General features: G+C 39.6%; 1 long non-coding RNA gene and 5 gene segments (V, D, J or C); all 6 read left to right on the top strand.

Moving 5' to 3' along the window:
* Window positions 1-2,926: 2,926 nt before the first annotated feature.
* On the top strand, window positions 2,927-3,436 carry LOC129377251 (T cell receptor beta variable 18-like). The segment is given in 2 exon segments: window positions 2,927-3,024; window positions 3,102-3,436. Coding segments are annotated over 2 exon segments (399 nt in total).
* A 5,925-nt stretch (window positions 3,437-9,361) lies between these two features.
* On the top strand, window positions 9,362-10,165 carry LOC129377385 (T cell receptor beta variable 29-1-like). The segment is given in 2 exon segments: window positions 9,362-9,466; window positions 9,542-10,165. Coding segments are annotated over 2 exon segments (399 nt in total).
* A 161-nt stretch (window positions 10,166-10,326) lies between these two features.
* Window positions 10,327-11,196, top strand: LOC129377393 (uncharacterized). The gene is made up of 3 exons (XR_008607906.1): window positions 10,327-10,574; window positions 10,684-10,966; window positions 11,112-11,196. It is a non-coding gene; the product is annotated as an uncharacterized LOC129377393 (long non-coding RNA).
* A 1,251-nt stretch (window positions 11,197-12,447) lies between these two features.
* Window positions 12,448-14,895, top strand: LOC129377377 (T cell receptor beta variable 12-4-like). The segment is given in 5 exon segments: window positions 12,448-12,491; window positions 13,651-13,793; window positions 13,879-14,259; window positions 14,443-14,561; window positions 14,725-14,895. Coding segments are annotated over 4 exon segments (648 nt in total).
* Window positions 14,896-15,522: 627 nt separating this feature from the next.
* Window positions 15,523-16,890, top strand: LOC129377380 (T cell receptor alpha variable 36/delta variable 7-like). The segment is given in 2 exon segments: window positions 15,523-16,389; window positions 16,472-16,890. Coding segments are annotated over 2 exon segments (480 nt in total).
* A 3,291-nt stretch (window positions 16,891-20,181) lies between these two features.
* Window positions 20,182-21,590, top strand: LOC129377383 (probable non-functional immunoglobulin kappa variable 3-7). The segment is given in 2 exon segments: window positions 20,182-20,319; window positions 20,894-21,590. Coding segments are annotated over 2 exon segments (438 nt in total).
* The last annotated feature ends 755 nt before the right edge of the window (window positions 21,591-22,345 follow it).

Genomic DNA, 22,345 nt, shown 5'->3' with positions numbered 1-22,345 from the left:
CAGCCTTTACGCTGACCCACACCCAGGTGGTACTAAGTGATGTTTCACCAGGTCACTAGGTCAGTGCCTTGACACATCAAAAATTTCTAACTTCAAAATCAGTGGAGAAAACACAAAGCGGACAAAAACTAACAAAACAAGATACATTTCAGAATGAATGACAGCATCACAAACATTAAAGTTTCAAACCTATAAAATACTCTATAGTATTATATCTCATTACAACAATGAGATATAATTGCGGCACTACTGTGGTTGATGTTTCATGATATCAAAATAGTATTATATGTCAATATAATACAGATTTGTCCATCTGGCCTCTCAATTCCAATACCAAGAGAGGTCAAAGCATTCCAAAAATATCTCAATATATCTCATTGTTTTGAGATATATTGAGATATATTCTGAGCAGTTGTTTCCTGCTATATCTCATTACATAGATATAGCAGGAAGAAACATAGTAATGAGATATAATGATATAATACAATATATTTCATTATGAGATCGTTATCTCAATATGAGATACTGTGATTACTATCTCATAATGAAATATTATATTGTCATATCTCATATCTACATAATGAGATATAGTATTATATCTCATTTTAACAATGAGATACTATCTCAATATAATAATAATAATTATTATTATTATAGCATTATAATCATCTTTATGAGATAGATACTATCTCAATACAATGAGAAAGTCTCTCATTATATTGCGATGGCATTATATCTCATTATTGTAATGAGATATAATGCTATATCTCATTATATATTAATGAGACATAATAAAATACTACAATATAGTATTTCATGAAATGAGATGGTATATATTTATATTTTCCAGAGTGGCAGAAACAGACTTCCATGGAAATAAAAACTCAGGAACTTCATTGCTCCATTGTTGGTTGTTGTAGGTTTCTGTGAAGTGCAGTGAATGGGAATCGTCTGTCATTGATCCTGACTGTTTTTAGGAAGGAGAAATGTTAGTTTGTCTGAATTTGTTAGTTTGCACTGGAATGCTGGGGCATTGAATTAAAACAATATTCTGTTCTTTGGTGACATATTTTTCACATTTCTTCTAAAAAGTGCCTGTTTTTTTCTCTATTGTTTATTAGGATAGGATAGAAAGGCATCAAAAACCTATGATATAAACAGAAACGTTCTGTAAGTAGGAAATAAATAAAGATAAATCCTAATTGGGATTCTTTCTGAGTTATTGTCGCGGGGTAATTAGTCATTTGACAGTTTTGATTGTGTCTCTGTTGTGCTGGTTGTCTGAATGATTTAAAGTTATAGTAATAGTTTCTAGCACTGCTATGATTAGTAGTTTCAGTTCAGTAACTCTGTATTTGACAGGTTGTGAATAAGACTGTCATGACACCGTCAAGAGTATGTCTTCATGAATATTTATGACTGTTGTCATAAAATGTCATTTGGTAAATCATGACACTTTTAATACAACGTTGATATTATTCAAAATGTCTTTGTTATGATAACTTGACATTAACCAAGAAATCATGTTCTGACATAAATTTGTTATAACGGTATTACTGATCAGTATTACTGATTAAACTTTAAAATTATGTAGCTTTATATTATTAAAGCTAAAGTTTAATCAGTAATACTGATGAACACAATAAAACCCAAGTCCGGTAACTTTTCCTTGTTACATCGATTCAGGTGGTTGTTTTGTCGCCGGATCATCTGCTGAGACGTTCATTTCACCTTGGTGTGTTAATATCTTTGGCTCCCCCGAGCTGAAGGGAGGGAACCTGACAGAAATTAGAAAATCTAAAAATGATATTCAGTTAGATTTGTTTTGTGAAACTAGAGCTGCAGTCTGAGACGGGTCCTGGTAGAAGCACACACAGAACCCTTCAACAACCAGCAGAGTCTCCTGGCTCTCAGTCTCAGATGAGCTGTGGTCATTTCTGTGTTATTACTGCTGAACCCCCCCTCCCCCCACACACACACACACACAAAATAAAATGTCAACTGACACAGAGAGGTCAATGTAAATCACAAATCCAGCCACTAGAGGGACCTCAAGAACCACTTCTATCAGTCAGACTGTTCTAAAGGGTTGTCTTTTTGTTTTGGTTTTCTTAGAATATGTGTAGGGATTGAAACCATCCAATCAGGTTTATTCATATATTGTCCACAATACAGAGAGCTGGTAGGACAATCACTAATGAAGCAGGTCTGGGCGAAAAGCTCTGCCAGTTTCATACCAAGGATAAGAATCCAAAACAAGAGGAGAGACAGTTTGGTGCAAACTCCCGTTCATCAACAGGACACCTGCAGCCTGATTCTCTCACCAGTTTCCTTCTCCTGTGGTCAGACTGGGACACAACATGCTGCTTTGGGAGGTTAGTCAGATGCAAACCTAACTGCAATTTTTTTTGCACTTAGGTTTGTCATATAGTGGATCCAGAAGAAAAGAACCAGAAATACTTAAATTAAATGTATGATTGAGTGGAAAAGGTTCTTCTTGTGTGATGCTGTGGGCCGGTTTCTCTTCCAAAAAGCCCCAAGGACGACATGAGAGTTCACGACTCATCAGCGAGGAAAAAAAATCACTAGTTAAAATCATAATTTTTAAATTTTTAAATGGGTCTAATATCAAATGATATTAGACCCATTTAACTGTTAAATAGGTCTAATATCATTTGTCACTATGATAACACTACAAAAAAATCTGAAACATCAAACCCAGAAATAAATAAGTGATAATGACACTGAGTCACTCGCTGAAGCAAAACTTTTCAAAAAATTTTCTATAGTAAATACAGTAAATATTTGTTCTGAATCCTTTGCTTTTAGGTCATTTTAAGTCTCTACAGGAAATGAGGGGCGAACAGGGGCGGATCCCTGCAGCCTGTGGATGAGTCTCAGGTCCTCCTTCCTGCAGGTTGTCGTTTCTCTGCCGCTCAGACTGATGGACGTTGTGAAAGATGAATGAACTCCTCAGAAAACAACTTCTCCTGCAATTCCTGGCATCTTCCCTGTGGATCTCAGGTGACATTCAACTCCACAGGCCTTGTGACAGTCACATCTTCATTCATGTGCAGTATTTCCCTCGTCGTTGCCCACAGGCTCTGCCGGCGGGAGCGACGTCACCCAGCCCGCCGTCTTATGGAGGAACGAGAGTGAAGACGCAACAATCGACTGCAGCCACAGAAAGGGTCAGTTGTACTTCCAGATGTATTGGTTCAGGCAGCTGCCGGGGAAAACGATGGAGCTCATCGTCTTCACCACGGCGGGCAGCAGCAAGCACGACTTCGGCGGCTTCAGCCAGGAGAAGTTTTCAGCCGTCAAAGCGGAGGCCGAGAGTGGAGCGCTGACGGTGAAGAGCCTGGAGCCGGCAGACGGAGGCCAGTATTTCTGCGCAGTGAGCTCAGCACAGCGGTGCAGGAGGCCAGGAAGGTAGAACAAAAACCCACACAGCCAACAGCAGCTGACTGTGGTCTGGACCGCAGGAGCACCGTGTGCTCCTCCTACTCCATACACACAAAAATGAAAACCTCCTTTACAACCACAGTGATACTAATGAAGCTACATTTTTGGGTTTATTAATTAAGACATCCTTAATCCTGTTTTCAATTACCGTAAAGTATCGTTTTTCTTGTATTGTACGTTTGCTCTCACTCTGCAGGCGTGCAGAGTCGACCTCGTTTTCATTTTGTTCCATGTCAAAAACCTGACCGTTCTTAAAGGGCCACTTGCGGCAGAACGTTTTGATAAATCCTTTTAAAGTGCTAAAATATCAAAAAATAACTGTTTATGTTTGTGTTTTTTTAGCATTCAATAACTGTTTGTTGAAATTAAATAATACTGTACATGTTTTCACACTGATCAGTCCCTCCAGGATCGTGTGATTGTTTTTGTATAAAAAACAAACAAAAAAAAAAACAACAACAACAACAACAAAAACCAATTTTATTTTTTGAAACGTTTGTGAGGAATGATTTATTCGTTCTTGTGATGTTTTTTCCCCTTTTTGTATTTTTCAGTTGTGGCCAGTAGGTGGCAGCACATGTTCAGTCGGATCTCGACACTGAATCGGTTCCAAAAGGTTTTGGTGACGTCAGGTGGAACTTATAGGAGGAGGATAATTTGACGCTTCCTTCAAACAAGGAAACAAAAACACTCCAGTAAACTTTCAGATGCAGTAAGGAAAGTGTGAATTACATCAGTCGCATTGTTATTTAGCATAGAATACTGTAATTTAACTATCATTAAATTAAGATCAGAGCAAGAAAATGCTGATCCTTTTCTCGCTTTGCTTAAGTTTAAGCAATCTCCTGGTTTCAGGTGAAATCTTAAAGATTTAAAATTTCAATTTACTAATAAATGTTTCTGAGCTCACGTCCGTTTCATAAGTTTTATTTTTTTTTTTTCACAGGCTCATCTCCAAACGACAAAGTCCACCAGCGTCCAGCCGACATGTTCAAGTTTCCTTCTGACAGCGAAGCTGAAATTCAGTGCTCACATACCGACGACAGCTTCAACCAAATCCTCTGGTACAAGCAGTCGGACGGAGACCTGCAGCTCCTGGGCTACATGTATGCGGGGACTCAAACTCTAGAGAAAGATGCGAAGGTGAAGATTGACGGAGGAGCAAACGCAAGAGAAATGTGCACATTAAAAATCAAAGATCTCAACCGGAACAGCAGTGCAGTTTACTTCTGTGCTGCCAGATACCACAGTGCAGCATATCTCTGCACCCTAATACAAAAACCTCATTGTTTAAGCTCTGAGTTTCTTTTTTTTTTTTTTTTACTTCAGTTGAATCCCCTTGCAGCTGCATTCTCACCTTAAATCACAGATTGAAATAGGAGGTTCTTACACCCGAACAGTGGCCCAGGCCCTTCAGCACTGCACAAACACCAAACATTGCCAACTATTTTTTGGTCTGTTTTCTGGCGGAAACGTCTGAGGACGCTTGAAATTAGACAAAACTAACTTACAAGGAGCTTTTCGGCAAGATTTAGGAGCATCATTTTTCCTCAATGATTCCTTAATATTGATAAAACGTGGCCGATTATTTCACTCATAAGGCATTTTTTCTTCATAAGTGAAAAATATCTGCCAATGCAGCTAGTCATTTTTCATCAATATTAAGAAATGACTGACTTAAAAGAAAGCTCTTAAATCTTAATGAAAAGTTCCAAAGTCAGATATTTGTACTGGAAACCAGACCAAAAACACTTGGTGTGGTTTTGTGTTGTTGTAATGCACAATTTTTTATAAATAGCAGAACTATGGAAATGGCCGTTGTTGATGCTTCTCTCACATAAGCTTCTATTGTCGTGGTTAGAAGATAAAAGAGGGTGTTTCAATAATCCGGTGACCGTCGAAGGAAAACTCAAAGTTTTCACATAACCGTGATATATGAAAGTCAAATTTCACTCTACGCAGATGATATTCTGTTTTTTTTTTTTTTTTTCAACTCTTCAAAAACCTAATGGCACTTTCTAAAGGCCACGTATTTTGGTCATTGCCAGTATGTGACAGCAACCAAACACGCAAGGGTCTTGTATTTCCACTAGATGGTGCTGGAACTCTAGAGATCTTTCTACTTAAACTGAGATGTAAGTTCTCTGGGAAAACCTGAAACACACTCCGTGCTACTAAAGCCATGAAAGACTGACACAGAACATTCAATGTGACTGAAGATGTGATTAAAGAAAAACAAAGAATGGCTTAGTGATGTTATTTTAGGCATACAGCTTGAAAATACTGCAGCGTACAATTGGGCAACTAGCCGTTCAACAATAGCAAACCTACTTTTCTTCATTCAAAGGTCAAATTTTGTTGTCGTCATCTTACAAGTACGATTTCATTAAGCTCCACCCACATCTTGTTTTAATGCCATCTGTCATTCTTCAGGTTTGACTGCAAACTTCACTGAGTTATCTTAGCCACTGACAGGTTCAATATCTTCATAACAGCATCAGCCAGATCTGAAGTGTACTGTTAAATCTTTATCTTTCTTAAACCCTTCAGAGTAACTCTTTTTAAGAGGCGGTCGACATGATTTATTTGCTGTTTAGTTTGTGTGTCACAGGTAAAAAAAACTTTAATTTAGACTTTCTTTCTCTGTTATTCATTTAAACATTTGCACCATGTGTCCAGGTGTTGCTCTGGGTCTTGAGGTCCGTCAGTCCGACTCCGACCTCATCACAAATCCCGGAGGCAACGTCCAGGTTTTCTGCAGCCATGACAAAACCGACTTCAGAACGATGCTGTGGTATCAAAGGCGACCTGGAAAAACCTCTTTGAATCTCATCGGATATTTGTACTACCAAGCTGCCACAATGGAGGACTTATTCAGCAAGAACTTCAGCCTCCAAGGGGATCTGGGAGGAAGTGGTGCAAAGAACGGCTCTCTGCTCATCCAGAAAGTGGAAAGAGAGCACAGTGCAGTTTACTACTGCGCTGCCAGCAAAGCACAGTGACAGAAATTTCTTCTGGTCTCTACAAAAACCCAGACATTACCCCCCCTCTCCACCCCTCACCAAAACGCTGTGGTTTTCCAAGAAGCCACCAATGCACCTGCATCCATCGGCTCTTATCTGCCTTGTCACTCCTTCTCTGTCATTAATTCACATTTATTCTGTGGCATCGGACGCTCAGTCAGAACTATATGCTGAACCAGTTTGGTGTGGCAGATGACTTAAGAGGAGGAGGATCAACTTTGACGCCACCTTCTAATGACGACTAAAACCAGGACGCAGCCAGATCAATACAGTTGAACTCAAGAAACTCTCACTCTGCACATAATCCCTAAATTCAACCAAATGTTTATAGGAGAAAACATGCTGATCTATTTAATTTGCTTCAGCTTAATCACTTCCCCAGTTTCAGGTAATTTCAACTTTTTCAATATGGTTTCCAGCTTTTTTTTTCTGTTCTGACATTTTCTGATCTCACAGTTGTTAATGAAGCTTCATCGTGAACTGCCTCCGACAGGTTCTCCTCAAAGTGACAAAGTCCAACAGCATCCAGCGGACATTTATGCATCGCCTCCAGACAAGGAAGTCAAAGTTTATTGCTCACACGAGCAAAGCTTTGACAGAATCCTCTGGTACAAGCAATCAGGGAGAGACCTGCGGTTCCTGGGATACTTACTTGGAGGCAGCGGAACTCCAGAGAAAGATGTGAACGTGGCGATTGATGGAGGAGCAAATAAAGGAGAAACCTGCACACTAACTATTAAGAATCTGAACCCGAACAGCAGTGCAGTTTACTTCTGTGCTGCTAGATACCACAGTGCCACATATCTCTGCTCCTCAATACAAGAACCTCCTCATTTCACAGTTGTGTGTATCTGTGTACGTGTGTGTTTTCTTTCTTTGTTTTACTTCAGTTGCATTTATTTGCTTCTACATTCTCACCAATCAATCATTGAAATCGCTTCTTACTGCAAAGCAATGACCTCAACTTCACTGTCTTTTGTAAACAGCAGCAAGTTGAAACATTAACGTTCAAAATTGCCTCTGTGTGACACATCTGTTATATACAGTACAGATGGTCTTGTTACAATAAACAACACAATATGATTTTTTATAAATAATCCAGTAGGCTAATCATCAGAAAATAAAAACAAACAACTCCCACATACATAAATAATTTAAAGCAGTATTTCACTCTACGCAGACGATATTGTGCTTTGTCTGAATTCTGTGAAAACCTAACGCTACTTTCTAAAATAATTCAACACTTGATTACGTTAAACTCCAGGTCTTCTTGTTCAGGTCATGGCCAGGATTTGACTCAGGAACCTGAGATTTGATGGGGTTTTGTAAAACAGACTGCAGCGACGAAGAGCAGTCACACCAGAGATAACGGTAAAACTCAAAACAAAGACAAACAAATTTAAAAAAAAAGAAAATGGTTCCTTTTTCACTTTCCAGTAGATGGCACTGTTGCTCCATCTAATGGAGCACCAGCTTAATCTGCTTCCTAATCACATTGAGACTATTTGCGTTAGAGAAGCAAAGAACAAAAAAGAAAACATTTTGAAATTATTCAAATAATAATCATATTCATTAGCTGGCATCATGCTGTCAGTCATAACCTTCCACTGAACTAGTTCTGAGGAAAGTTAGAGACATCTAACTATGAATTATTACAATTCTATAATAATTTATAGTTATTATAAAGCAATTATTGTTCATTGCTTTTCACGCAAGGCTCTAGACCCAATGTTTGGGTCAAAACACAACAATTATTTGAATTCCAGATATTATAGAATGATTTCTCATAACATGTTACCAAATAAATATCAAGTTTAGATAAATAAAATATTCTATTGGTGGTGAGGAGTGCCTGAGGTGTCGTCACTTCCTGTTTTTCACTGACTTGAATGTATGTTTAAGCAGCGTCTCATTCTTCTTCGCTGGTTTGAACAAAGAGGAGGCGAAATGAAGGGCTTCTTCAGACGATCCAATCTGATCGTCTTCAAAACGACTTTGGTGATCTTCTTTTTTTTCTTCTTTCTTTTGCCAGGAAGTAATGGTAAGAGGAGAAACACAAACAGACGAGACTCAAAGATGGGAGTAATTTTAAGCTACTTTCTGATTCTCCACAGGCGCCTCTGACTCCAAAGATGTCGACCAAAGCCCTCCTTCCATAATTAAGAGAACTGGTGAATCAGTGGACAAAGAGATCGGATGTTCACACAGCATCCCGAGCTACCAAGTCATTCTGTGGTACAAACAAGACAAGCACAAAGATCTGAAGTTCCTGGGTTATCAGAATCTGGAATATCCCAGCATTGAAGGCGATGTGAAAGGGAAAATCAGTTTTGAAGGAGACGGGCGCAAACAGTCGGACCTCACTGTTTCTAATCTCACAGTGGGCGACAGTGCTGTGTATTTCTGTGCTGCCAGTCAGCACAGTGCAGCAGAAAACCATGAAGTCAGTACAAAAACTCTGCAGAGAGAGAGAGAGAGAGAACACCTGCCTGCATGTCAGACTCACAGCGATACTGACGGGGTCAGATCAACGCTGGCTAATGAAAACTCAAGCTGTGAGCGTAGTTGTATGAGTCGCAGTTGAGATTTTAGTCATTCAGCATCTGCAAATAAAAGTTTTTTTGCTGAGATTATCAGCAATTTCAATTTAATTTAAAAAGAGTTCATATTTCAAACTGAGACAGTCTGTGAAATGCTGATTTGAATTTTTGAAAAACATACATGCAGTAAACACACATACACATTCCTCAGGATGTTTTTTTCTCATCCAAAGTTTATTTATTCACTGCTCCAGAAATGACCAGCAGGGGTCGCCACTTTACTACTTTTGCTGTCATCTGTGCTGAAAGTTGCATCGGCCCTCCCATCTTTACAAACTCTACAATAGAGACTTGTACCGTTTTTTGCTCAGCAGATCATGGATGTGATCATAAAGCAGAAACTGGTGCTACTAGTGAACCTTTGGCTGTGGACCTCAGGTAACTTCCAGCTTTCACATATCTTCCCAGTGAATGCTAAAGTGATCCTGCTGAACCTTTTCTTCTCACATTCAGGTGCGGCTGCTGGCAGTGAGGTCGACCAGCCGGCCATGCTGTGGAGAAACCAGGGTGACAACGCAACAATCAGCTGCAGACACTCTAAGGGTGCTAGCTACTACCAGATGTACTGGTACCGACAGCTGCCTGGGGAAATGATGAAACAAATAGTTTATTCTATTGCGAACTCCAAACCTGACTTTGAGGCCGAATTCAAACTCGGTGAAAAATTCTCAGTGGTCAAGCCTGATGCTGAGAGCGGGACGTTCACCGTGCACAAACTGGTGCCGGGAGACCAAGGCCTGTATTTCTGTGCCATCAGTGAGCACAGTGACGCAAACGAGCTGAAAGGCTGAACAAAAGCTACTGGCACAAGTTTCACCTCGTCTGTCGTATGGGGGAGGATGACAGATACCACAAATAATCAACTCCTGTCTTATTCATCACTTTGAAGTCCATGTGTAGCCGTTGATCCCCTTCCTGCAGGTGGGGAATACTTGTCTGTTGTTTCAAACACAAACGCTGCAGAATATGATTGAACATAACCTCTTGATGCCAGTAATAATCTAAACCAGGGGCTGGCACTGTTATTTTTCCAAAAACTTTTCAATTGTAAGTCCTCAGCCCAGCTAAATAAAAGATATTTGGGGCCACAAGTACTACATGATGTTTTGTAATAAGATTAAATTTTTTTTCAAATCATTTTTGATGAATATCAACTTCAGGAAATTGGTCATTTTTAATAGAACAATACTTTTATTTTTCTATTTTTAGGTCTTAAGAAACTACAGGAGTTTCAAAACCAAAACCTCAATATAGTCCAAGTTAAAGCTGCATTATGAAACGTTTACAAAAATATGTTTTTTCACATATCAGTCAAAACTGTAACCATGTATGAAATGAGACAGATAATCTGTGAAGAGATTCATCTTCACAGTGTAGAAACAACCAATCGGAGCGATGAGGCGGGTCTCAGTGCTGTCAATCAACCTCGCGTTAGCACAATGTGCCAATGGTGGAGAAACATCTTACCGTTCCAGAAAAACACTTGGTGATCGTTTTAAGAAATATATATATAAAAAAGTTATAAAAGTTAAATTTCTTATCTTTGAACCACAGATTTTGAATGATTCATCTGTCATGTTAATTACTACCATCAGGTGGCAGCATTTCCTCAGGCAGACGTTTTCACCGAACCAGTTCTGTAAGGTTCTGGTCGAAACAATGCGGGTCATTACTTAAGAGGAGGAGAATCAGTCATGACTCCGCCCTGTAATGATAACTCAAGGAGGATGCAAACCAAATCATCAAAACCGACGCAATGAAGAAACTGTGAATCACACCTTTAACACTGTTACCGGACAGAATTGAACAAAATGTTCAGAGAACAGATAATGCTCAGCTTCTTTATTTGGTCCAGCTGTATCACTTTCCTGGTTTCAGGTAAGTCAGAGATCATTCGCTTTGTCCAGTTTAAGCTCAGACTTACAGAAACTGATTGAAAGAAACTTCAAATACGAACTCAAATTTCTTTAATTAACCCACTTATGCGGCTGTTAATAAAACCGTGTCTTTTTTCATTCCTCAGGTTCCTCCCTAAGCGACAAAGTCCGACAGTACCCAGCAGAACTCTTCAAATCCTCCGCTGACACGAACGCTGAGATCAGCTGTTCACACAGTATTGACAGCTACAACCGGATCCTCTGGTACAAGCAAACCGACAGAGACCTGCAGCTCCTGGGGTTGATGGTCGTAGGTGCTGAAAGTCTGGAGAAAGGAGTAAAGGCAAAGATTACAGGGAACGCCAACAAAGACAGCGTCTGCACATTGACGATTACAGAACTGAGCTGGAACAGCAGCACAATTTACTTCTGTGCTGCTAGTCTGCACAGTGCTGGATAAGTCTGATTCTCAATGCAAAAACCTCCCGAGTTAGAAATCTTCAAACTCTCTGTAACAGTTCAGATTGTCTTGCACCTGTATTCTCATCAACGATGGCATTTTCTCTGATCTGATCTAGGATTGAAGTGGGAGGGTTTTTTATCGCAGCGTAATGACATTAATATAGAGTTACATTTTGAACATTACTGCTCTATGGAAGCATATTTCATGTTTAAATTAATTCTTAATTGTTGTGGCTATAAGGTTCAAGAGTCAAAACATTTAAATAAAGTCATAATTATTTCGAAATCCACTAATTGGAGCTCAAAATTTCGACCCAGTATTTCACTCTATGCAGACGATACTTCTATTTCTTTAAAACATGCACAAACTTAAATATGTACGCCAACCTGCTGTGTTAAACTCTGGGCTTTCTTCTCAAAGATTATCACTAAGATGCGTCTCAGAAACACAAGTCAGCTGTTGTTATCCGACCCAGTCTGCAGAAATAAAATACAGCCACAGCAGAGTGAGGTCATAACCAAACATGCAGACGAATACAGAACATGTGCGTCATTATTTACACTGCATGATGGGCAGCAGCGTTAGAGGAGGAATGAAAACTGACTGTCAGTTCATCTGTGGTTAACATATGTTACATTCTCTATTTGAGTTTCAATAGATGGCGCTAGAACCATATAAGTGCTCATCAGCGACATGAAAGGAAATCTGCCTGTGCTCCCTCCCATTGAAGCTTCATTCAAACGCCGCCGCATTCCTCTTCACTGCTGCTGAACAGACAGAAGCTGAAATGAGAGTTGCCTCTTTAAATAGGATTTTTATGATCTGCTTACTTGTTTTCTTTCTATTTCCAGAAAATAACGGTAATGGGACGAATACATGCATTAGAAAAGATACAAAGATGAACATTTATTCCATTTTTAATTGTTTTCTGCTTCTCCACAGGCGCCTCTGACTCCAAAGATGTCGACCAAAGCCCTCCTTCCATAATTAAGAGAACTGGTGAATCAGTGGACAAAGAAATCAGATGTTCACACAGCATCCCAAGCTTCCAAGTCATTCTGTGGTACAAACAAGACAAGCACAAAGCTCTGAAGTTCCTGGGTTATCAGAATAATGTCTTTGCTAATCTTGAGGAAGATGTGAAAGGGAAAATCAACTTTGAAGGAGACGGACGCAAACAGTCGGACCTCACTGTTTCTAATCTCACAGCGGGAGACAGTGCTGTGTATTTCTGTGCTGCCAGTCAGCACAGTGTGGCAGAAGACCATGAAGTCAGTACAAAAACTCTGCAGAGAGAGAGAGAGAGAACACCTGCTTCCATGTCAGACTCACAGCGATACTGACCGGGTCGGATCAACGTTGACCAAGCGAAAAGCAAAAACCTTTTTTTTACATTTTTAGCTTGAATCTGTTGTTTCTTTCATTTTCATTGGATGAGGGTTTTTTCCCTCTGCCATTGTTGTGCTGGCAGCTTGGCACAATTCTGAAAGTAAATGGAAGTGAAAACAAAAGTGAAACAAAACCAACTGTTCATTTATAGTGACGGTGCAGCTTAATATTAACATTGGATCGATCAGAATATGTTTAATTTCTGAAGACATAAAATCTAGCTTATGTCTATAAAGTGTTGGAACAAGTCAAAATATGTTTCCCAAAACACCGAAAGTTACATTCCTTACGTCCTACAGTGGATTTGTTTGAGTGTCATTAACACATGTTAAACCATTTACTGGATCAAAAAGTCCTTAATTATTCAAAATATATCACGGACCTAATTATAATTAGCCTCAGTGCTGTAATATCAAGGAACTGAAGAACTGAAAAATTACTTAAAATACCTTCAGTTTAAATAAATAATTGTTGATGTTTGGTGTTTTACATGATGACACTTTGACCTTCCAACGGATAATATCTTAATTATTTAGTTGAAGGAGCTAAACTCCCAATTTCAGATCTTTAACCATATTGCAACTACAGTGCCATATTTGCACCAGTGAGAAACAAATACACACAGTAATAAAGTATTTCTGAATTGAACTGAGTTTTATTGATTTAGATTTAATTGAATTAAATCCTCTTCTTAAGTGCAATCATTTGCTTTTGAGCTGGGAGTGAAACCTAAGATTATTAACCACTAGGGGGAGACAAATCATGCAAATTGGAAAATTGAAAACTTGTTCACTCCCAGAAATGAGATGTTCACGAAACACTTTGGTCTGTAGATCAGTTTCCATTTGTGACACCAACACTGTAACTGGAGATGACAACTCGTCCACAGCAGAGCTAAGCAACCCTCGCCTCGACATGTTGAGCTCCATCATCCTGGCCTGGGTTTTGTTCCAGCTCCAGCTCCCAGTTAATGATGGTGAGGATTCAAAAAAAAGCAGACAACAAATAATTATTGCTTGAAGTTGTAACTTTCATGTTCCTTGTCCTGTTTCTCCCCACAGGAGCTCCCAGCGCTTACGAGGTCCTCCAGTCGCCTCGTTTTGCCGCTCCAAACCCCGGAGGATCCGTCACGATCCACTGTTCGCACAATGTGTCCATTTTCGAGCGCGTCCTTTGGTACAAACAAGAAAAGGACAGCGCTCTGAGGTACCTGGGATACATGAACAGGAACTTCCCTTACCCAGAGGGCGAAGTGAAGGACAAGATGACCTTTGGAGGAGACGGCAGTAAACACGCGACCCTGAATGTTTCGAGTGTTTCGGAAAACGACAGCGCGATATATTTCTGCGCTGCCAGTCGACACAGTACAGCAGAATCCCTGTCAGTCAGCACAAAAACTCTGCATAGAGATAGAGATCTGAACACCTGCAGCCAACCTCCATGTATGACACACATTGTGACAGAACACTTATTATCTATTTCATTTACTCATTAAACTTGCATATGTATACTTGTCTCCTATTATTCTAAGCACAAAAATATTTATTTTTTTTTATTTTAACATTAAAAAACAGCTCATGTTTAACATCCATGTTTCTTTTAACTTAACCTACATCCATGGATAGTACCAATAATGGCCTGCAGGGGGAGCAAGATGATCACTTTTTGCCATCTCTACTCTCCTGTTTATTTTCACTATGGACTTCATCACCAAACAGAAATTCATCATATTCATTTCCTCCTGGTAATTTTTAAATTTTTCTGAATTAAAAATAATTAAACAAACTGCCAAATTTTCAGTTTCTCGTTTATTTATTTTAAAAAAGTATATATATATATATATATATCCCAATCAGAAATAAATCTGGTACCAAATCATTTTATTATTTATATTTATGACCCATAAGGTGCAGTATGTCTTCATCCAGAATGTTACACTGAACCAGCTCTGTGAAGTTAAGAGGAGGAGGACCTGCTTTGGCTCCACCTTGTAATGATGACTTGAACAAGAATGCAGCCAAGACATCTCACCTCCTGACGCAACATAGAAAAACCGACTTCTTTAAGTGATTTAGTTCTCCGAGTCTGAATCCTTAATTTTCCAAATGTCTACTGGACAGGAAATGCTTGTTGTTTTCATTTGCTTCAGCTGGAGCCTGTGCCTGGTTTCAGGTTGTGCATTTAAGCTTTTCAGCTGTTGTGGCTGAGTTTAAACTGAAAAACTTTTTTCAGTTTTTCATTTTAGAAACGTGGCATTTATGGCACTGTTTTCCTTCCACAGGATCTTCGCAAAGCAGCAAAGTCCAACAGCGTCCAGCGGATATTTACAAATATCCTAACGAGACTAAAGCTGAAATTCATTGTTCACACTTTGACAACACCTTCACCAGAATCCTCTGGTACAAGCAATCGGCCAGGAAAGGCCTACAGTTCCTGGGTTACCTGTACGGAGGCACAGGGTCTCCGGAGAAAGACGTGAACGTGACGATAACTGGGAAAGCAACTCAAGGGGAAACCTGCACGTTAACAGTGGAAGGACTCGACCAGAACAGCAGTGCAGTTTACTTCTGCGCCGCCAGTCTCACAGTGATTCGTATCTCAGCTTCTCAGTACAAAAACGTCCTGATGTTACAGCTTCGTTTGCTTCAACATTGCGTTCCGGCTCACGTCTCCAAACACCTGCGTCGGTGTTTTCTCTGATTTAATCAGGGATGTGAGGTTCTTACTGCAGAGCAATGAGCTTTAACCCTTCACCTTATTACTTAAAAAAAAAAAAAACCTTTCAACTGATTTTAAAATATCACACTGCTATGACAGCTTACATATTTATCACATTTACAGTTTCATCTACGGTCTATAACATACAAGAACTTCTTAGTGGTTTTACAGCAATCGGGCACTTTTTATAAAATTCAAGAGCTTTTATTGCATGTTTCCACTGGTATTTTGATGATTAATCTGGCGATTAATCTTCAGGCTGAAAGGCATCACTGATCTTCACGTTACATTAATTCTTTACATGGTGTGTCATCCTCTAACATGTTGATAAAATTCAAAGATTGCATTAAATCTCAATGATTTTTAATAATTTTCAGCTGAGCTGGAGAAGGTGGGCGACACACTTTCTCATCCTAGGTTTGAGCAACTTTTCTAATAATAATAATAATTTTCAGAAACTCACAAAAAACAAAATTCTAATTTAAAGCTCAAACCGGATTGTTAATTTAATCCAAACATGTTGTAGAAGAGTTCATGGGAAAACATCTTATCCTTTTATGCATCTTCTCAGTAAAAATCAATGTTAAACCACAGCTTGGGATTTGATTCAACAACATGCTGTTTCATTTCTCACCATGAGGTGGCAGTATCTTCACAGTGTGTGGTGATAACTCACAAGCAGAAAAATGCATTAAGGCCCCGCCCACTCAAAGAAGAATAGACATTGCAGAAATACGATGTGAGTATTCAGTAGGTGTTCATCGTAGGCAACAGGACATCCTTAAAGTGAGCCATGAAATACCACATGATAATTACAAGCTTTTGTTTAACATTTATGTTCACAAGAGTTTCAGGTACAGAAAAAAGTCGAGTTTTAACTCTGTTATAATGACAACTATTGAAGTTAAAGTCGTGCTTTTGCTGCTTCCTCTGTAGGCGCTTCACTCAGTGACGAAGTTCATCAGACTCCATCTGACTTGTACAAAAAACTGGAGCAAACAGCACAAATCGATTGCTCGCACAACATCAGCAACTACGATCGGATCTTGTGGTACAAACGGACGGCGGACAGGCAGATGGGGTTCCTAGGATACATGTTAGCAAACATCGGCTATCCGGAGGAAGGAGCGAAGGTAAAGATCGACGGGAACGCCAACAAGGGCCAGACCTGCAGGCTGACGATAGACGGGCTCAACGTGAACAGCAGTGCAGTTTACTTCTGCGCTGCCAGTTACCACAGTGCAACATGCAAAAAGCCCTCAGGGCAAAAACCTCTAGCTTTTGTTTCCCCGTCTCTCAGGTCCATGCACCTGTCTTCTCTAACCAGTTTATCAAGCTTTGGATCTTTTTGTTGATGTACATGAGGGAGGTGAAAACATGCTGTGGTTTGAATCTTTGGTAGAGGAGGAGCCTCGTAGTCACCACCCACATGTTGGCGTCTACATGTGGCTGATGATTAAGGTGGAAATAGGTCCAAAGGGACGTTCAGGGACTCTTTTTCAGTCATCAAGGAACAAAATGATCACAATTCTCTTTTATATTACTTTGAGCGCAGCAGCATCAGGTAAATAAACAATTTTCCAAACCAAAAAACATTCCTAAACCATGATTTGTTTGTACTTCGATTTAATTTGCCGAGACCTTTCCTTCAGGTCAACTTCATGAGAAAGTCCACCAGAATCCGCCTGACATTCACAAGCGTCCCAGAGAATCGGCCAAAATCCGCTGCTTGCACAAAATTGACAACTACGATGAAATTTATTGGTACAAGCAAACAACCGACGGTGGACAGCTGCAGTTCCTTGGACGGGTGGAGAACAGCTTCAGGTACCCGGAGGTCGGCATGAATGTGACTTTGGAGGGAAGTGCGGATAAAGGCCAGACCTGCACCTTAACACTCGAAGGACTCACCTCGAGGAGCAGCGCGGTTTATTTCTGCGCTGCTCGCTACCACAGTGCTGAAAGTTATTGTTCCTCAAGGCAAAAACCTCAGTTTCTTCCTTGTATTATTTATATCCAGTCAGCAGGTGGCAGCATTTCTCCAGATCCAGTTGTCTGAGGTGTCGGTGACATTGTGGGGAGTATCTCATAAAGAGGCTGACCTGCTAACTGATGAGGGTATATATTGTGTTTGGTATTGTTGGAGTGAATCCTTATAGATGTGACGCAAGTGAATTATATCAGTAGCATTGCATGTTTTATTAACCAAATGTTTTGGGATCAAGAAATGTTCCTCATCCTTTTCATTTGCTTTAGTTGGAAACCTTTGCTGGTTTCAGGTAACGTCTTTCAACTCTTCCATTTGCTTGCTTGTGTTTACGATGATATTAATGACAACAATGTTGATTTTTTTTGGTCATAGGTTCCTCTGACAAAGTCCAACAATCTCCACCAGATATCTACAAATCTTCTGAAAAGGAAGCCAAAATTGAGTGTTCCCACAGTATTGACAACTACAACCGAATCCTCTGGTACAAGCAGACGAGCAGAGACATGCAGCTTCTGGGGTACAGGTTCGCAGGCTCTTCCACTCTAGAGGAAGGAGCAACAGTAGAAATTGGAGGGGGAGCAAATACAGGGGAAACCTGCACATTAACGATTAAAGCACACAAAGAGAACAACAGTGGAGTTTACTTCTGTGCTGCTAGTTTCCACAGTGGTGCAAAACTCTGATCCTCAGTTCAAAAACCTCCTGATCTCTAAATGTTTTTTCCCCAAATCTGTAGTACATTTCACATCCCTCCTTTGCACCTGCGTTTTCACCAGTATTGGTTTCTCCTCTGATTTAATCAGGAACTGGGTAGCCCCCCTTCCTTCTTAAATAGCGGCACACTCAGACATTATGATGAACATGGAAGAATATCACCCTGTGATGAGATGAATATTTCTCATATTTACAGGTTGCTGTAAATTCAAAGTACGAGAAGCAACTATGACTAAATTTTAGTACACTAACAGGGATTAGCACTTAAATGCTGAGTGTTTCACCATATGCAGATGATATTGTGTTTTTTTTTTTTTTTTCAATTACATATGCCTAAAAGTAGAAAGTAATGCAACAACAGAAATTACTGTACTGGCACAAGGCGTTCAGGAAAAGAATATGACCCTGTGAACACATTTGTTGACCAAATGTGTTCACAGCATTTGGTGAACAAACAGACGAGAGACATTTCAGACCAATCAAGTTAAACAAGATCTAACAACTCCCTGACAAATCATCTGTTGGAAGCTAGTAAGTAATCTTAAACAAAGGTTTTATTTGAAACTATAAGATTACTATGAAATGGCAAGGTTGGAAAAGTGGAAGAAGAAAATGATACCATTTTGTACCAAGAGGTCCATTCACTTTTCTGAAAGAACACAAAACTATCTTACAAATATCTAGTGAAATGTTTAGATGTACAACGTTCCGACTTTCTTGTTAAAGAGATGGGAAACAAATACTAAAACATGTCCGAAAAAGGAATTGGGATAAAAACATTAAAGAGGTTTATTGTTGTTTTTGTTTTTTAGAAACTAACAAAAAATAAATACATTTTTGATTTAGTGTTTTCACCATGTTGCTAGTTTATTCCAGCAGGTTACAAAGACATTCATGGAAAAAACAGATTTTTGACTCAAATTTCAAAGGATAGTTTAGAATTTAATTAAATTCTTTTCATTCAATTTCATGAGGTGGCAGAATCTATCCTTAATAGTGATAATTTACAAAAAGCACTTTGAATTTAAACCCCACCCACTCAAAGATCGTTATTGTGATGGATGGCACAGAAACATGTAAAAAATCATTAGAATCATGTGAAGTTTAAATTTATTCGTTAAGCAACACATGGCAATCACAGGCTTTTGTTTGTTTTAGTTTATCTTACAGTTCCTATCTGTTTTCACCTGCATTCACACCAATATTTGTTCCCTCCTCTGATTTAAGCAAGGTTCAGAATGGGAGGTTCTTACTGCAGACTGGTTTTAACCCTCCTACCTTCTGCCTTAAATAACTGCAGGCTTAAACATGAGGATGGTCATTAAACACCACCATGTTGGGTTGCATACTTCTCACATTTATACATGTGTTGTTTTGGCAACGAGGTACAAAAGCTCAGCACCAAAAGATATTTTTAATAACCCACGACGCTCAAATTTCAGAGTGTAATCTATGCAGATGATATTGTAGTTCATCCAAAATTTATATTGTACTTTTATATTTCTTTTCACAGATCATTGCCAGGATGTGACTCAACTACCTAAAATCATCTGGAAGTCTGTGGCCGAGTCCGCAGAGATGAACTGCAGCCACACCAGAGACAAAGGTCATAACCAGATGTACTGGTACCGACAGCGACCAGGGGAGACCATGACCCTCGTTGTGTACACAGTGTACGGTGGGAAGGCAGACTATGGAGAGAACCTGCAGAGCAAATACTCTGCAGTCAAAGACACCATAGAGACTGGAGCTCTGACTGTGAAGGACCTGCAGCCTGAAGACAGCGGCGTTTATTTCTGTGCTGTCAGCAAACACAGTGATGTGAGGAAACACAACAGCTGAACAAAAACCTGCAGCCGGTTCATTCAGTTGGAAGCCTCAGGAATTTACTTGTTTTATTCTTTCCAGTAGATGGCACTGGAGATCCATGAAAGCTTTTCAGGTTGAGCTATAACAGCTTGGCAAATGTTGGGCGTGATCATAAAACAGACCAGAACGCTGTTGGACACATTTTTCCGTTCAGAGGGAGAGAGAGAGCATCTCATCATGCAGATGGTTCTCCTATTGTTTTCGCTCATGGGTAAACAACTTCTTTATTTATTAGTTTTCATGAACCCTAATTTATATCTCCCATACACTTAGAAGAGAGATGGATTTTTTATTTATTTATTTTTAAATGAAAAGACAGGGTGAATAGTAAAAAAAATTGCACTTCAGTTAGAGGGATACTAATTGAAGAAAAATTGTTGTGAGGAGTTAAAACTGTTTCTCACTTTTAAACTGGAAATAAAAAAAGTATGAAAAACTTGACAAAAAAACACAATAATGTTTTTATTATTTCTTCTTTTATGAGTGTGTCAACCAACTTAGTGGGAACTCCATATGTCCTTGAAAAAATGCACAAGAAAGATTTTGGTGCTTTGATTAAGACAGTGATTTATGAATAGCAATGTGAAAAGAGACATAATAAACTTGTGCTTACTTCTTTTTTCTGCCCCAGAAACATTGTTCATTTCTGTACTAGTTTTGTCTTGTTTTTCTTCAGGATTGTGTGTATTGTTTATTTTTTTTGACTTGCATGAAAAAGTTTTAAGATGACCAATTATTGGAATGAATTATTGATTATTGAACTGAATTTCCTTTCAACATTCAAGGCGTTTGTCAGAGCGTTGAGGTCCATCAAACTCCCCCGGCAGCTCTCAGAAACCCGGGTCAGAAGTTCCAGATGGTCTGCAGCCATGGAAAGACCGACTACACGCTCATGCAGTGGTACCAGAAACTCCCCGGAGACGAAGCGCTGAGGCGCATTGGACACTTGAACTACGGCAACAAAGAACTTGAAAAACCCTTTGAGGGACATTTTAGCTTTACTGGAGACTTGACTGGAGACACGGAGAAGAACGGCTCTCTGATAATCACGGACCTGAAGCCTGAACACACTGCGGTGTATTACTGTGCAGCCAGCTATGCACAATGACAGCAGGGCCAGTGATCCTCATACAAAAACTGCTGATTTCTGCCTGAATAAGCCCCGCCCACTTCTTGATTTACTTCACTTGAGCGTCGGAGTCAGAGTCGCAGTCTGATAGTATTTGTTACACTTTTAAGACTTAACGTCACCCATCGGGTTTTAACATGATTCACTTTCTCCTCTTTTGTTCCATAACAGGTATTTCTAATCGACAAGCTTCCAACGAATCGTGTCGAGACGATTAATCGATCTTTGTGGTCTTCCAGGTGCTGCTTTCGGTCTCGAGGTCCGTCAGTCCCGCTCCGATATCATCGTGAAACCCGGAGGAAAAGTTCACATCTTCTGCACCCACGAGAAAACGGACTTCTGGGTGATGCTCTGGTACCAGCAGCCGCCTGCGGACACGGCCTTGAAACTAATCGGACACGTGTACACGAGCAGCATCAAGATGGAGGAGGAAGACGATCGAAACGTCCAAATCGTGGGAGACCTGAGCGGCAACACAGCGAAGAACTCCTCTCTGGTGATCGACGTCGTGGATCCAAAACACGCAGCTGTTTATTACTGCGCAGCGCGAGAAGCACACTGATGAAGAATCCTGTCTGTGCTTTACAAAAACTGCTCTATCGCCGTCATCAGTGGTTTGGCAGAAGAATGTGGAAAAAGAAAAAATAAAATCTACAGCTCTTAAGCACCTGCTTCTCTCTGTTTTGAATTGAGCGACTTCATGCTAAAAAGTGACATTGTCCTATTAAGAAACAAAAAAGTGACATATAAATAAGTTTGACTTAAAGGCCTCATCTATTCATGAGAGATGTTCTGTTTATACACTAAGTTTGTCTTTTGGTCATTTTCAAATCTGAATTCATTCATTTATTTATTTATTTATTTTTGGTAATCAAATTATCCAGTGTCATCTGTCATGTTTGAAGAAAACGTAACGGTTCTCCTTAAACATTTTTTTATTAAAAAAATACATAAAAAAATATTAAAATATATTAGTTTGGTGTTCACTCACAGCTCTGAAAAAAAAAACAGAAATAGAAGAAAAAACAAAACAAAACGAAGAGCCCACTTCACTGAAGCCCATTGAAAACCTCCTGGCTGTTCCACCAAATGTTGGTTCCTGAACTAA

This window comes from Poeciliopsis prolifica, unplaced genomic scaffold (assembly GCF_027474105.1).
Source record: "Poeciliopsis prolifica strain line A6 unplaced genomic scaffold, Auburn_PproV2 SCAFFOLD047, whole genome shotgun sequence".
NCBI classification, from domain to species: domain Eukaryota; kingdom Metazoa; phylum Chordata; class Actinopteri; order Cyprinodontiformes; family Poeciliidae; genus Poeciliopsis; species Poeciliopsis prolifica.
This window is presented reverse-complemented; position numbering and strand designations above follow the sequence as displayed.